Genomic DNA, 16,827 nt, shown 5'->3' on the forward strand with positions numbered 1-16,827 from the left:
TTGGTTATAGACATATGTCAATGGTATTGGCTAAGGACTATCACTTATGATTCACTGGTGTGTATTTGTAGGTCAATTGCTCTACAATAGGTTTTCATCACTGATGCCTGATTACAATCTTGTCGGGTGGGATACTCCGTCACAACATGACGTATATCCAATCCGCTGTATTACAGGTTCCATAGGATATAATGGAATTGTAATTTGGAGGATGGGATATACGTCACATTTCTGATGGAGTAACCCTGTCCACCAAGATCGTAATTAGGCCCCAAGTCATCTGAATAGAGCATTAGAGAAACAAAGATCCTGGGGATGTCTTTGAAGGCATTAAACCGCCTAACCAAGGGCATTTATGTGTAGGGGGAAGATACAGGAAGCTTCATACAGCCTTGTTTAACGTACCTTATTGTATGGTATTTGTTGGTAAACCTTCCTTTCAAGACTATCCGAACATGGGTTGATTATTCAGTGTACAGGGCTGGGATGACATTTAAGAAATGTTTGCTGAATGCTGATGAAAAATGAAAATAAACAGCATAGAGTTTGATCTTTTTCACGTCTGTATGCTTGTGAAAAATGTGTGTTAAGAAAGAGATGCAGTCTAATATAGAGAGATCTTGTAGGAAGCCCCATTGGCTTTGAAAATAACATTTTATTCCTCAATCCACACTCTCAGTTTGTATACACTTACGTTTAGACACACTTTACAGTAACCCTCTGCAAAAAGTTAAGTTTCACCTTGTTCCAAAAACATGTCACATTAATGATGAACAAAATATTCCTTTCACTCACCCATTCCATCTCTTTTTATTTTAATTTCACTCAGATTCCTGTTCTTCATCCCACTGACAGCCATGATCCAGCCCCCACTGGATCATCTGCTTCCAATTGCATGCAGTGTCACGCCTTATTGCTCACCTGCTGTGACCCTGAGAGAGAACTCCTTACTAGGGCTAATCAAAGATGGGTAACAATTCACTGGAGGCTAGGTCATGAGGTTTACATCTGTTTCCTTAAATCCATGCCTTCTCAATGTATCGCTACTTCGATCATACTTCAGGAATTAGTGCTCATAAGTATAGAATACCACAAGAAATAACATTCTATGTGCCCAAACTAAGGTGGAGGACATTTTGGAAACAGAACTTAGGAATTGAGAATGTCATTTCCAATTCAAAGATGGTGGACATTTTTAAGTCAGTTTTCAAGTCTTGAGAGAGTGCAAATGAGAATTGGTTTGTGGCAGGCATTTTTTAGCTTCAGTATATCAAGGAACTTACCATGGATGTCCTTAGTTACCATTCCTTGCTCCGGTCTGTTTGTTTTTCTTCATGCCTGAATCACATTTTCTTCTATGAACTCACATTTGCTGTTTCCAGTGGTCCTCCCTCTGGTTTACCCATGTTCCTTCACCAACAACAGCATTTAATTGAGAATTCTACACCATACAGCAAAGTGTATTTGGATATTCCTTTTAAGGCAAATGAGTGAGAATTCTGAATGTACACTGCGATTTCAACAGCTCTTCACTCATGGTTACCACTAAATATGAATTATATTGGGTTGCAACAATAACATTTTCTGGGCTTTGCTTGAAACATTGTCAGACCACAGGAGTGTTTCATCCTCACTTTCTTTCGATTGACTTTTTCCATTGAAATGCACGAGGGAATATTTTACAGCTAAAAAGTACACATTATCACCACATATTTAAATTAACTCTTTATCTTAGCCATGCATTGTATACACAAAGCAACCCACCCTTCTAATTGTTTTGTGTTGAAGGCGCAATGTTTTTACTTTGCAGTTCTTGTTATGCTTTGGAACCAGTTCCATTAAGTTTCCAATTAGCTAGAATGTTCATTGGTTGATTATCTAATGAATGTCCATGATACCTTTCTAGATAAAAATGTAAATATTCCACTCGAGAGACTTATCTAAAGAGTAGTACCTTGGAGCTGGTTTGGGTACTAGTATTTGGGTATTAGACTTTCTTGTAACCTTGCCTGAATGGTTATGCTTTCCTACTGTTATCAGTATACACAGGACTCCCACTGTATTTTCTCAACACATTAGCACCGAGAGTTGGGTACAAACTTGCTTACATTATTTCACATAAGCAGACAGCCATGGCCCAGGGCTGGAGCTTGCAGAAGGTGTTCAGAGAAAGCCCTCCTTAGAGTCGTCATCTACAGCTTGCATACAAACAGCACAGAGTCATATGTCCTCAATCCTACAATGCCTGGTGGATTATCGAATTGCCTCAGTTCATGTGTATTGAGTAACCGTGTGTCTATTAATATGTTCAGTCACCACCACAAAGTTTCACTTGCTTTACTTTTCATATCCTTGGTAAATCAAGCCAAAAAATATCCAATCTGATTCTAAAGAAGTATTTTTAAAAACTGTATTAGAAAGATGTTCATTGCCAAACTATCCAATTTGTGATTTGTCTGCATTGGAGTGTTTTGACATTTGATGCTGAGCAACAATTCATGCCACACATGCAGAAAGGGAAAAATTGGAAAAACATTAATATTCACTCTAAAGAAAATAGAGAAATGAATATAACCCAAATGAAAAATTGTCACAAAGCAATACCTTTTTAGCTGCAAAAAAATGTGTTACCAGGACTGGGCAGTCTGCATCTCTTAATAAACAATCTTGTGTTGTTTTGTACACTCTGTGGTCCCTTTAAGGTACTATATTTCTACATCTAATGCTCCAGAACGATTGTCCCTGTTATCTAAGATATAAAATGGAAACCTATATGTCAATGCTCAAGGTGTCCAGTTCTATATAAAGAGCATTGTAAAACCGAAATCAAAGTCAAAAGAAAAGTGCTTTACTGTGAGGGACCAAGAGTGTCCTTCATTTTGACCACTGCTTAAAATTACAAATGCAAATACCTTGCTGGTAATCCTATGCTACTCACTCTTCCTGTACTTTTGGAGCACAGGCTTGCAGAGGTGATTATTTTCATTGTGTTTGCATTAAATACACTTATAAAGCATGAAATATTAGATTAAACCTCATATAAGGTAACACAATTGGAATAAATGAATCTGGCATTAATATGCTAATGCAATGTTTTTACAAAAATAAGCCCAGACTGAAAGGGAAGATTGGTGGTCTACATGTAAGGCGAGGATATTTGTAAGACGAGGATAGCTGATGCTGCTCTGTTTCAGGACTTTCTGTATCTTATTGTCATTCAATTGATTGATGTAAGCAAGGGATGTCATTATCAGTGCCTCTTACTATTCTTTTCAGCTACAATCTGGGAAGCGGCATTGCTACAGTTTGGGTCAATGGGTCCTTCAATGATGGAAGGTGGCATCGAGTGAAAGCCGTTCGGTACGTGATCTGTTTCTAAACAGTTTTTTACTTTTTGTTAATGATCAATTATACGATGGATAGTTGTATGTCACAACAACCCCACTATTTAAAAGGGGACCAAGCAAATGGAATACAAATCATATGATCTGCAATTTGATTGGTGCATAACTCTTACATCATTTAGCTCCCTTACTGCTGCTGTGGTTGTTGTTTCCCACTGTATCCTGTTAATTGTCCTCTGCAGGTTAGCACTGTGCTCTCACCCCATTAATGAATAAGGAGGCAGGACAGGGCAAATGCACAGTGCTTTCCATCAAGGAAGGGAGCCAGAATGAATGACTTCGTCCCTGGCTGCTTCACCGCTGATCTAGCTGCTCTGCAGTTGGCTGTTTTAGTGCTTCAATTGCAGCCATGTTATAAAGTGGTACTCAGTGGACACATATTAGTGCAAACTGTATCTAAATAAGCTAAGAAACATGATTTAGAAGTACTACAAAAGCAACTGTGTTGCATTTTTAAGGTGCTAATAGCGTCTGGTAAATCCTCCGTTCTGAAGAACATCTTTTATTTGAGGCTAGATTGCCATAGCTCAGCATCAGCTATAAATTGAAATTACTAATATGACTACAGTAATGAAAGAAAAGCCTGCCCGTTGTATAATATGCATGTATGATTATCGCTTGTCTTTTTTTAAATCTCTTTATTAGCATTTTGAATTTTTCCTTTAAAATCAGGTTATACAGGTAATATATCAACTCATGACATTGCTCAACAGTTAGCAGACTGCAATCTTGGTACAGAAACATGCATCATTATAACATTTTTCCATGCAAAATGTGTAGGCATGTCCATTATACCGATCTGAATTTCTAACCTCTTAATAGTCTCCTCATATGAGTCTGCATGCTGGGTTTCATCAATTGAGTCAACCTTGCCCAATGTCTGAACAGTTGCAATCCAGAGATTTTTATCTCCAACAATTCAAACTTTAATATAACAAAGTTGCCTAGTCTAGCCCTGGTCTTCAACATTAGCGATCCCCACTACACTCCAAACTCCCCATGTATTTTGCCACGTCAATAGAGTGTATTACATATACAATTTCACTTAACACATTTAGATCCCCTGAACCGTCATAGCACCCTATCGAGTGCATCCGCAGTAATGGGGCTTGGGTCTGTTTATTTCTAGCCGTGTCCTTAGTCCCTGCCCATGGAATCCCCATCACCCATTAGTGCAGTGAGTTGTAGCGCTACCAGTATGGAGTCCCATTGTCGCGCAATAGGGTATGTTCTTAGCCATAACGTGTCTTCTTTGTGTAATGCAACACTTTCCGCCTGGACCCACACCAGAAGAGATTGTATGATTATTTCTTGTTATATTGTTGATAAGCATCTATTCCTAATGGGTGTAGTTATTCTATTGTCTCTCTGTCTTTAGTTATCACAGGCAGATTTATTGACCACAGTTACTTAGTAACCACGTACAACTCTCCCCATCTTATTTTGGATTTTAACCTTCTTTTTGTTAAGATGCATTTTAGTGGCAGTGAAATAGTTCAAACAAATTTGTCTTTTTCAAGTTAATATTCCATTGTTTGGCATTTCATTATAATGTAGTCTTGGTGGGTTTTTTTATTCACTTTGTTCCATAGTGAATTTCTTAGTATGGTTCCAAGAGGGGTGTAAAGAACATGTCCATCAGCAGTCATGAATACCTTTTTATTTCTATTGCAGTGATGGTCAATCAGGAAAAGTAACTGTGGACGATTATGGTGCACGGACAGGAAAATCACCAGGAATGATGCGCCAGTTAAATATCAATGGAGACTTGTATGTTGGTAAGTGTCCACCTCTCAATGACAGTGATTTACTTTTATCAAAGTCTTAGAGAAATTGGCAAAAAAAAGTTTATCAAAGAAGTATTACTATTAAATTGTAGTTTTGTTCGGACCCCAACAACCACTTAATAAAAGTAGCCTGCACCTGCCTCTTGAGTTTGAGGAACTCTCTATATTGTTTGAGCTCAATGCTATTCTTTGTCCTCCTTATTTCCCTTGAATCAGTCACACCGTGCTTTGTGGCAACTCCATGGATTCTTGGCTGCTCCTCTGATGGGGTGCCCTACAACATACATTCTAGATAAGCTCACACATAACATAAGCTAGTACAATTTAAACTACTACATAGGCGGCGAGGAGGTCCGGTCATTTGCGGTAAGGGAGGACAGTGGCAGTGTCTCCCGACTCCGCTTGGCGTCAGGTAAATCCTTGTCAGAGCGGAGCATTGAGCATCGAGCAGTCAGCATATGTAGCGTGTTATTGGCATTGTTTAATACGTTTTTAAATCACTTGCGGCGTTTTTTAACTTGCACGCATAATTGCAACCACTTTCATCTTGGGTTGTATTTTATTTAGTGGACAGCCTATTGTTCATTTCTGTACTGTGAGGGGCTCTGGGGGCCGGATTCTGTCTTAGCTCGGTGTTTCAGCCTACCCGCCCTGGTCCGACTCGGTAGCCAATACCGTTGAGCGGAGGGCGGGCAGACAAGAGCAAGACACGCCCAGTAACCCCGGAACTGTCGAACGGTTAGCGCTCTAACATCACTCCACACAGGGCTATTTAGCCCCTCGGAGGTCAAAGCGCGCAGCGGTTGCGCGCAGAGGGGCGCCATTGACGGCGCCGAAGACAAGCCAAAGACCTGCCCGTCTGCGCCCGTCCGCGACAGGACGGGGCCAGGGGCTATGGGGCCAAACAACACTGACCACCCATCTTCGCCGACTCCAAGGATGACCTATTCAGCACAGGTACTTCATGAGATAGGCGGAAATCAACATCAGTTACAAGAATGTATGATGGGAAGGTGTCTCCAGTTAGACAGCCCATTTTCTTGCCGCTTTTGTCGAGCTCAGTTTGGCATATTTATTGAGGAGACTTGTCCTAATAAAAGTACCTATTCTGCTAGCGTTAATACAAATGGAAGTAAAACTGTTGTCGGAAGGAAAAACCTACTTTGTAATATTAGGTCTCTTCCCAAACATACATCAGAAGTGTGGGATTTAATTTCTACTAGTGAGCCTGATTTTTGTTTTCTCACAGAAACTTGGCTCAAACCCCATTCTAATCCAGCGATTACGTTAGCAATTCCCTCAGGCTACAAAATAATTAGGCTGGACCGCCCTAGTAAGGTAGGAGGGGGGATAGCCATTGTACACAAACAAGACATTCATTGTACCATCTTGGCTGAATTGAGCTCGCCAGTTATTGAATTATTGGTTTTTAAATTTTATTATTCTCCTAAAAACATTCAGATGGGTGCTTTGGTGTATCGCCCCCCAGGACCATGCACTAATTTTTCTAATACATTAATTGAGGTTCTTGCCCCTCATATTAGCATTGACAAGGACTTTTTACTGGTGGGGGATTTTAACATACACAGTGATCTGAAAGACTGCAAAGAGGCACAGTCTGTGTTAAATGATCTTTCTCTACTTGGGCTAACCCAAAGGAACTTTGGACCAACGCACCGGGCAGGACACACATTAGACCTGATTCTATCCAAATTCCCTGCAGTCACATGTTCTCCTCCCACTCAAGTAAGTTGGACTGACCATTATATTATTGAATTTTATTCTTCCTACCCTAATAACACTTTGCACAGACCTATCTCTCTTCCTTGTCTTCGACGGCAGTGGCACAAAGTTAATAAAGAAGTCTTTACCAGTAACTTTATAGAGCCCTCTGTTACTATGTTAGAAAATGTGGAAAGTGCTCTAAAAAAGCTGGAAACGGCTTCTAGAGCAGCCATAGATAAGATAGCCCCCATAAAGAGTTTTAAATCTCGGCCTGCTAATAAACAGGAAATCTGGTTCTCCAAAGACCTTAAAACATTAAAACAAGCAGCCAGGAAGCTGGAGAAAATATGGAGGTCCTCCCATTTGGAGAGTGATAGAAAGCGCTATTGGGACTCATTATCCAGCTATCATAAAGCAATCCGGAGTGCGAGGAAAATTCACATAACATCTCAAATCACGGCAGCAGGGAATTCTCCCAGGGTCCTTTACCAGGTGCTCAGCTCGTTTGTTAAACCAGTAGCATGTGAAAGCATCGAACTTGCGTCTCAACAGCTCTGTAATGGTATATCATCTTTCTTCTCCAATAAAATTGACACTATTTATGAGAAAATTGTGGTATCTAATAATGCCATGACCACAGACACAGTTTCTACCTTTCAAAACACAGAATTCGATCATGGCATAAACACTCTGGACACCTTTCCCTCCATTACCTATGAGGATCTATCTGTATTGGTCAAACAGATTAAAAGTGGTAGTCCAGACGATATTATTCCAGCCAGATTAATGCCCACTCTATTTGACATACTAGGTCCCACGATCATTAAACTCATTAATCTGTCCCTGAGCATGGGATCTGTCCCCAAAGAATGGAAACGTGCACTAGTCAGGCCAATCAGGAAAAATACCACCACTGCTTGGACCGAATTATCCAACCTAAGGCCTATCTCACTGTTACCTTTTCTGGGGAAACTTACAGAAAAGTATGTTAATAGACTCCTTTCCAACTATATCGAAACTGTGGGCGGCCTTGACCATTCTCAATCTGGCTTCAGGCCAAAACACAGTACAGAGTCTACATTACTGTCTGTTATGGACGACCTGCACATGCTCCAAGATAAAGGCTATTCTGTGATCTTAGTCTTATTAGATCTATCAGCAGCGTTCGACACCGTGTCTCATAACATTCTTATTGACCGGTTGTCGAACGTGGGGGTTAAGAACAAAGCCCTGGCATGGCTGAGAAGCTTCCTTTCTGAGCGCACCCAGACTGTCACCATGGGTACGTATCGCTCAGCAGAGGTAAAAGTCTTGAAAGGGGTACCACAGGGCTCTTGTTTAAGCCCAACGCTTTTCAACATCTACGTGGCTCCCCTGGCAAGAGTGATGCGTAAATTTGGCTTCATCCCCGTGTCATATGCTGACGACACGCAGCTCCTCTTCCCTTTTAAGACTCTTACCTCGGAATTGAGGAGATCTTTCTCTGCAGGCATGGAAGCTGTAGCAAGTTGGATGTCCACCAACTACTTACAGTGTATCGTTAGTAAAACGGAGGTCATGCTGTTCGGTGAAGCGAAAATACTCTGGACTCCAGACTGGTGGCCTCCTGGTCTAGGCGTAGCACCTGAGCCCAAACAGATAGTTAAAAACTTGGGGATTCGCCTTGACCAGGATTTGTCACTAAAACAACATACGAATTATGTCGCAGGCGTATGTTTCCATACTATTAGCCTGCTACGTAAAGTCTTTCCATTGCTGCCTGACCAATTCAGGAAGACGCTGGTGCAGGCCCTTGTTATGAGTCGGATCGACTACTGCAATGGTCTCCTGCTCTCGGCAAATGAGGGAGTATTGAATAGACTTCAGGTAATAAAAAATACTGCGGCTCGCCTTGTTCTTAATGCCCCTCCTAGAACAGCATCAAAGCCACTTTTAGAAGAACTGCACTGGCTCTCTATCCGCCAAAGGATAAAATTTAAAACTTGCTGCCTAATACACAAGAGCCTAAATAGACAAGGTCCACTATATCTGGAAAAGAAATTTATTCCATATATTCCATCCAGAATGCTCAGATCCAGTAATGGGCATTTACTGGTAGTGCCGCGTGCCAAGAAGGCCAGGCACGGAAGTAAGGCACTATCAGTGTTGGGACCTAAATTGTGGAATTGTCTCCCTGTAGCTATTCGTTCCTGCTCCGAACACCTGATGTCTAGGAAACAACTTAAAACCTTGTTGTTCACAAATGCGATCTAGTGACTTCCGCATCTTCCACTCTTGATAAAGGACTATCCCGTCAGCAGCGCAGAGATACTCCAGCTGGAGTCGATTCTAGCGCTATAAAAACCTGCAAATAAATAAATACATAGAACGTACTATTCACGAACAGCCCTAGCCCGAATGGGTTATGGGGAGGACACAGGGTTTAAGAGAGAATGTGGAAGGGAAGGATCGTTCTTCAACATTTTGTGGGACTGTCAGATCATCCGTCATTATTGGATGAGGGGCTAGGAGGTATGTCGGAAGTGCTGGGTCATGAACTCGACCTGGATGGCAAAAGGTGTTTACTTAATATATGGGGTCCGACAGATCTTAAGAGCAAAGAGAAGCTGTGGGCGACCTTGGGACATATGGTGGCGAGACGCAATATCACCAGGCTGTGGGGAGCGAGAGAGGCCCCAACACTGGCCTCATGGAAAAAAGATATGGACTGGTGTATGTTTAGAGAAGAAACAGTCTATGTATCCAGGGGTGTCGAAAGAAATGGTCTCAAGTATGGGCAAAATGGAATGAATATCACAGAAGTATATGTGCCCCCCCCCGTTGCTCCCTACCCACCCTGCCTTTGACGACAATATGTCAGCCGACTTGTGTAAATTCAACGTATGTGTGATTCTGCCTGCTAACTGTGCCATTACAATATTTTGGCAGATGCATTTAAGTATTTCTGTATGTTGTTTTTCTGCCATGCTATTGTACGACTGCATGATAGCTCTCAATAAACAGAGTGAAAAAAAAAAAAAAAGCTCACACACAACAGACAGACAACAATACACTGATCTTCTCATTCACAACAGCTTTCAACTACACACACTATTGGATGTGATTAAAGGAAGCCCACTCCCGAACCCCTACAGGACACCCTCAATTCGGACTGTCCCAGGACAGCCAAACCTACACACCAACATGCTGTTAAACAATTGGCTACATAACTTACAAAACATTTTGAGTCAGATTTTAAGCCAATGCCACTGACTACAGGCTATAATTTCAACTGGAACCACTAAAGTGTCAACAAGGTCATAAAATGGAGAAAGCTGAACTATACATGAAAACAATGTTCGGCCTGCATTCGTCACTTTTAATATAGTGGGTAAAAAGTTTGCATCAACTTTTTGCGATCATCCTTAAAAATGTGGATTTGCTGAAGTTCACAAAACCTCCTGCCTGCGGGATAATAATTATGCTGGTTGGTTCTCCGACGACTTAAAATCAAAGAAACTTGCTCTAAGACAAGCAGTACGTAGGTGGAGACGCCACTATTCCTCAGATAAGAAGGTTATATTTTTAACTCCGCTTAAAGAATATTAAAACGCTATTCTTCAAACTAAGGCAGATTACTTCTCCATAAAAATCTTAAATTCGGCAAGTAAGCCCAAGGACATTTTTTCTATAGTAGACGAGCTTGCCAAACCAGATAGAGTCATGGCGAAACCTGTCACCTTGCAATCCTTATGTGACTTTCTCAACTCCTTCGTCGAACACTCCCTCTTCCTTGACTCTCATCAGGCAGGTTTTAGACCTGCACACTCAGTGGAGTCAGTTATTCTTACAGTCATGGATGAGCTCAAAAGGGGGGCAGACAAGGGCATCTCCCAGGCCTTGGTACTCCTTGATTTGTCAGCGGCATTCAACATGGTCGATCATGATCTCCTGATTGACCGTGTCAGCAATGCTGGGATCCAGGGTCTGGCGCTAATTTGGCTCTCTTCTTTTCTCAGCAATCAATTTCAAGTGGTTCGCCTCGCCCATTTCTCTTCCATCAAAATGAAATTGACCTGCGGGGTGCCTCAGGGCTCCTCCCTTTCACCCCTTCTCTTCAATTTGTACTTACTACCCTTGATTTGCTCCCTGAGAGAAAGAAAGGTTGGAACTTTTAACTACGCTGACGGCCTTCAATTGGTATTTGATATCAATTCATCGGCATCTTCTGTGTCCAACTTTCAATCCACTCTGAATTTTATCAGCAAATGGATGAATAGCAATCAACTAAAATTGAACCCTGATAAAACCGAGCTGATCCTTACGGGTGGGCCAGCCAACCCGTGGAACTCCAACTTTTGGCCTTGATTACTGGGAAATCCCCAACTCTCAGCAGGTTCTACCAAGAGTTTGGGTATTGTGATCAGTAATGATCTGTCTATGAAAGCCCAGATTGGCTCAGTGGTCTCCGCCTGCTTCTTTCAATTGCAAAGAATTAGGAAGATCATTAGAATTTTGACCATGGAAGCTCTGACTTTAGTCATCCTAGCTCTGGTAATCTCCAGTGTTGATTACGCCAATTCACTGTGTGTTGGTATCCCAGCATATCAATTACATCGCTTACAGCTGGTGCAGAACCAAGCGGCCAGGTTGATTTTTCATCAGCCCAAATGACACCACGCCAGACCACGAATGAAAAGCCTACATTGGCTTCCTGTGGCGAAACGCTGTGCCTTCAAGCTGGGATATACCATCTTCAAAGCCCTCTCTGGTAATAGTCCAGCATTCATTTCTTCTAGGATCCAGCGTTATACTCCTTCTCGGGACCTGCAGTCTTCCCATTTGAATTTGCTGGCTACTTCATCATTCAAACGCAAGAAGTACGGGAGACTAAGATTTGCAGTCTTGGCCCCGCAATTTTGGAACTCGCTTCCTGTGGAGTTGAGGTCTGTGACCTCTTGTGCACAGTTTTGGAAACACCTTACTTTCCAACTCACTGCAAAAGCCTGCAAGGCACAGGAGTCCACCACCACTGCATTCACATTCTTCCAATTTTTACAATGTCACTTAAACACTTTATAACAGAATTTTAAAGAGAAGACAGAAAATAAATCACCATCTAATTAGACACTTAAAGTGCAGGCAAAATAAATAGCCTGTATTTAAAGTTAATATAAATAAATGAAATAAAGCCACTTTGAACTAGGTTTGGCACTGAAGAGAAAGGAACTACTTTTAGGTGAATAATGTGCACAGGCTTTGTGCAGTCACTGAGAGTGAAGGAAGCCAGTGAGTAAAGTGAGCTGATCCATTGTCCCATGCTATAAACTGTGATGGGTGGATGCAAAATGTGAATGACGTTTAACTGACCAAGAGATGCAGATTACTGACCCAAAGCCCATCTATGAATGTGTTATATGCCTGGATCCTCTTAGGAATGACATAGGGGTGCCTTCTCCCATATCCGATCAGTGGGTTGCATTTGCAATTGCTATTACAAATCATTGATACGTACCATTATGACTCCTAAGTAGGCAAGGGATCGCCTTTTTATGCCCCCCCCCTTTTGCTATTCATAATGAGTTGCAAAACCCCTGTTTCACAGAGACCTGGACCAACGCATCCTCCGCCCCAGACATAAGCACCACCATCCCAGACGGATACAAGATCCAGAGGAAAGACCACCCCAACCACCCAGGAGGGGGCCTCGCCATCGCCCAAAAGGGCACCCTCTTCCTCACCACCTTCAGCGAAACCTTCCCCTCCACCAAACACCTGCACTTCCAAATCCAGACCACCCCCAAAGCCACACTCCGAGGAACCCTTGTCTACAGACCCCCCGGCCCCCAAACACCCTTCACCACCACCATCACTGACTTCATCGCACCCCACGCCATCGCCTCAACAAACTACATACTCATTGAAGACCTGAACTTCCACCTCGACAACCCCAGCGACCCCAACTCCACTATCCTTCGTGACAACCTCGCCAGCATCGGACTTAAACAACTCGTCAACACACCAACCCACAGTGCAGGACACACCCTCGACCCCATCTTCGTGGCAGGAAACAGCATCCAATTCAGCCACACAACGCAGCCGCCATGGACCGACCACCAATGCGTACACTTCGCCATCAACAAACCCAAGGCACCCAAACCAGCCCCACGCCCACCACGAAGGAACTGGAGCAAGGTTACCGACGAGCAACTTAACTCCACCCTCACCCGAGACAACCACACCTGGGCACCCGACGCAAACGACGGAGCCAGAGAACACCACACCTGGATCTCCGACTGCTCAGACGAGCTCGCCCCGCTACGCTAAGCCGCCTAGTTCACCACCGCTCTCCAAGAAGCCAGACGCACCTGCAGACGCCTGGAGAAGAACTAGAGAAAAACCAAGACAACCGAAAACCACACCACCTACAAGGACACCATGACGGACTATCACAACCAGATCAGAGCCACCAAGAGGAACTTCATCCACAACAAAATCCTGGCCAACTCCAACAACTCCAAGGAACTTTTCAGTGTCATTCAAGAATTCACCAACCCACGCAGTGAAGCCACAGACATCACCCCATCCCAAGACCTATGTGACAAGCTTGGAACTTATTTCCACCTCAAGATCAAAAACCTCTACGACAACTACATCGACCATCCACCAGGCACCACAGACTGCCTCTCGCCCCCCAGAAACACCAGCCAGCCCACCATCTCCAACTGGACACCGATCACGGCCGAAGAAACCGCCTCGACCATGAAAAGCATCCACTCAGGGGCCCCCACCGACCCCTGCCCCCTCCCTTCTACCACAGAGCTGCGGCTGCCATCGCACCCGAACTGCAACTCACCATCAACACCACCTTCAAAACAGGCACCTTCCCAGATGACTGGAAGCGCACAGAAGTCAGACCTCTGCTCAAGAAGCCCACAGCTGACCCCACCAACCTCAAGAACTATCGGCCCATCTCGCTCCTCCCCTTCGCAGCCAAAGTTGCAAGGAAAACAGTCAACAGGAAACTGACACGATTCATTGAAGGGAACGCCGTCCTCGACCCGTCCCAATCCGGATTCCGAAGCAACCACAGCACAGAGACAGCCCTACTCGCCGCCAAAGATGACATCCCCACCCTCCTGGACCAAGGCCACTCCGCTGCCCTCATCCTACTCAACCTATCAGCGGCCTTCGACACTGTCTCCCACCGCACGCTAGTCGCCAGACTACACGACGCAGGCATACAAGGAACAGCCCTGGACTGAATCCGATCGTTCCTCACCGGAAGAAGCCAATGGATCAGACTCCCACCCATCCTCTCTGACCCCATGAAAATCACCTGCGGAGTCCCACAGGGTTAATTCCTGAGCCCCACCCTCTTCAACATCTACATGGCCCTCCTTGCAGCTATCGTCCGACAACACGGCCTCAACATCGTATCCTACGCCGACTACACCCAGCTCATCCTCTCCCTCACCAAAGACCCCACCACTGCCAAACTCAACTTCCAGAAAGGAATGCAAGACGTCACAGTCTGGATGACCAACAGCTGCCAAAAGCTCAACGCTGAGAAGACAGAAGTCCTCGTCCTCGGTACCACCCCTTCTGCATGTGACAGCACCTGGTGGCCGACTGCCCTCGGAAGCCCACCTACCCCCTCAGACCACGCCAAGAACCTCGGCATCGTACTCGACTCATCACTCACCATTAACCGCCAGGTCAACACCATCACCTCCAGCTGCTTCAACACCCTCCGCATCCTCCGCAAGACCTTCAAGTGGATCCCCCCTGAGTCAAGGAAAACAATCACCCATGCACTCATCACCAGCAGACTGGACTATGGAAATGCACTCTACGCCGGCATCAACAAGTCCCTATTCCGCAAACTCCAGACTATACAGAACACCACCGCCAGACTCGTCTTCGGCATCCCCCGACACGAACACATCAGTCAACACCTACCAAGTCTCCACTGGCTCCCCGTGGAGAAAAGAGTCACTTTCAAAATCCTCACTCACGCCTACAAATGCCTACACAACACCGGACCCAAATACCTCAACAACATAATCAACTTCCACGTACCCAAAAGAAACCTCCGATCTTCCAACCTCGCACTGGATGAAACCCCGTGCATCCACAGAGCCGGGGCAGGCGGAAGATCCTTCTCCCACATTGCAGCCAAGACCTGGAACGAGCTACCGGCAGACATCAGATGCGCCCCCTCCCTGAACACCTTCAGGAAGATCCTCAAGACCTGGCTCTTTGGCTAAGCAGATCTGCGGATGCCCCCCTCAGCACCTCGAGACCCTCACAGGTGAGTAGCGCGCTTACAATTCCCTGATTGACTATTGCGAGTCAGAAAGACGTTTCTGACTTGTCAAAGTGGTTGTACACACCAAACACACACTTTGGCAGGCACAAAGCCTGAGTTTTTTAGATTCGTATGCCTTGTGACCATGAAAGTGTTTTATACACGAGTTCCCTTATTCCCAACGTTTATTTAAGATAAGCACTTGCGCAACAATGTGTTTTGAAGAACCTGCATAATGATAAATTAGATCACATTTAAGTACAATTAAATAGAAAAGAATAAAAAGACAAGTATCAATAAATGCAAAGTCATATCATATATACATTCTTTAGGGCAATCTGAAAACAAGAGGAAGTATTAGCATGCGTATAGCCATAAAGAAAAGGTATAGCTAAACAGGAGTCCTGGTGCCAAAACCTTCATGAGCCATCCTAAGAGGCAAGTTCATTGTGAAAAGAGACTGCACCTTGTTGGGAACATGCCTGCTACAAGTGAAATCCAAGGTAGCAAAATTCTAGAGTGGGGACAGAGTATACCATCCTAGCATAGAGTGGGTGAGATTCTCTTCACTGCACACGCATCCCAGATCTTGCTTCGTAACAACATTGAGGAGGGAGGGTTTAAGTTTACCCAAGAATGGACTATAATGAGCTTTGCTGCTTTCAGGACGTGTAAATGAGGAGCCTATATAAACCAAGACTTTCAAAGAGGCACATCTAGAAAGCAGGAAGACAAGGCCTTAATATCCTTGATGTAGGTTAACATTTTCTTCCAAAACATATTTACACTTTGACAGTTGGACCAGATATAATGCATACTGTCAATTGTATTAATTTGTTTCCATCAAATGTAGGAACATTTGGGCTACTCTGATGAGGTTGTCATATCATGAGTAGCATAGCTTGTACGCATTTTATTGATTTTAATGCACTGAGAATAATTCAAGCTCCTTGTCTAGATGTTAGAACATAAACTTGCAGGTATTCATCTATTAGGCTCAGACTCCAGCTCTCTCAGCTACCTATGCTCAACTCTTGGTGTCTAATGTAATGTTTTAGATGAGTTCTCGTGTGTCTGGTTGTTCAATTGAAACCTACTTTTTTTCAGACAGTTTTCAAAGCCCTTGGACCAAATTTATATTTCGGCGGACAGGACACTCTGTCACAAATGTTGCAGATATCCCATCCATGGTATTAAAAGTGCATTCATTCCTATGGCATTTGCAATATATCTGACGGGATAGCCGTCACGTTTGTGACGGCGTATCCAGTACCCGAAATATAAGTCAGGCCCGATGTGTCAAAGTCTACGCTTACCATCAGAAATCAATTGCTGAAGTGTCCTGAGACAACCATCAAAGCAAGCAATAAGCTACGAACTAAGGGCCAAGAGCGACGGAAACCTTAAGTCAGGTTTTTAAAGAGACGCAAAGCCACTTTGCGTGGCTCAAAAAATTTGGAGTAACACAACGCAGCACAAATCGCAGAGAGGCTTAACGAGAAGGAATATCTTTAATTTTCCTTGTTACCTCCTCTTTCTACGTGTGCTGTATTCTGCAGCACACAAAGAAAGAGGACTATGGGCCTCCGGATTGTTTTTGTGTCGGAAGGTGTCTCTTCCT

General features: G+C 43.8%; 1 protein-coding gene across 2 annotated transcripts in view; it reads left to right on the forward strand.

Annotated features, from left to right (window-relative positions):
• Positions 1-16,827, forward strand: part of EGFLAM (EGF like, fibronectin type III and laminin G domains) — a 699,898-nt gene that overhangs the window by 676,507 nt on the left and 6,564 nt on the right. For both annotated transcript variants that reach the window (XM_085631113.1, XM_085631115.1), the window contains 2 exons: positions 3,277-3,360; positions 5,079-5,182. In XM_085631113.1, coding sequence (XP_085487239.1) covers positions 3,277-3,360; positions 5,079-5,182 — 188 coding nt within the window. The remainder of the gene's footprint in view (positions 1-3,276; positions 3,361-5,078; positions 5,183-16,827) is intronic.

This window comes from Triturus cristatus, chromosome 2_1 (genome assembly GCF_964204655.1).
Source record: "Triturus cristatus chromosome 2_1, aTriCri1.1, whole genome shotgun sequence".
NCBI classification, from domain to species: Eukaryota; Metazoa; Chordata; class Amphibia; order Caudata; family Salamandridae; genus Triturus; species Triturus cristatus.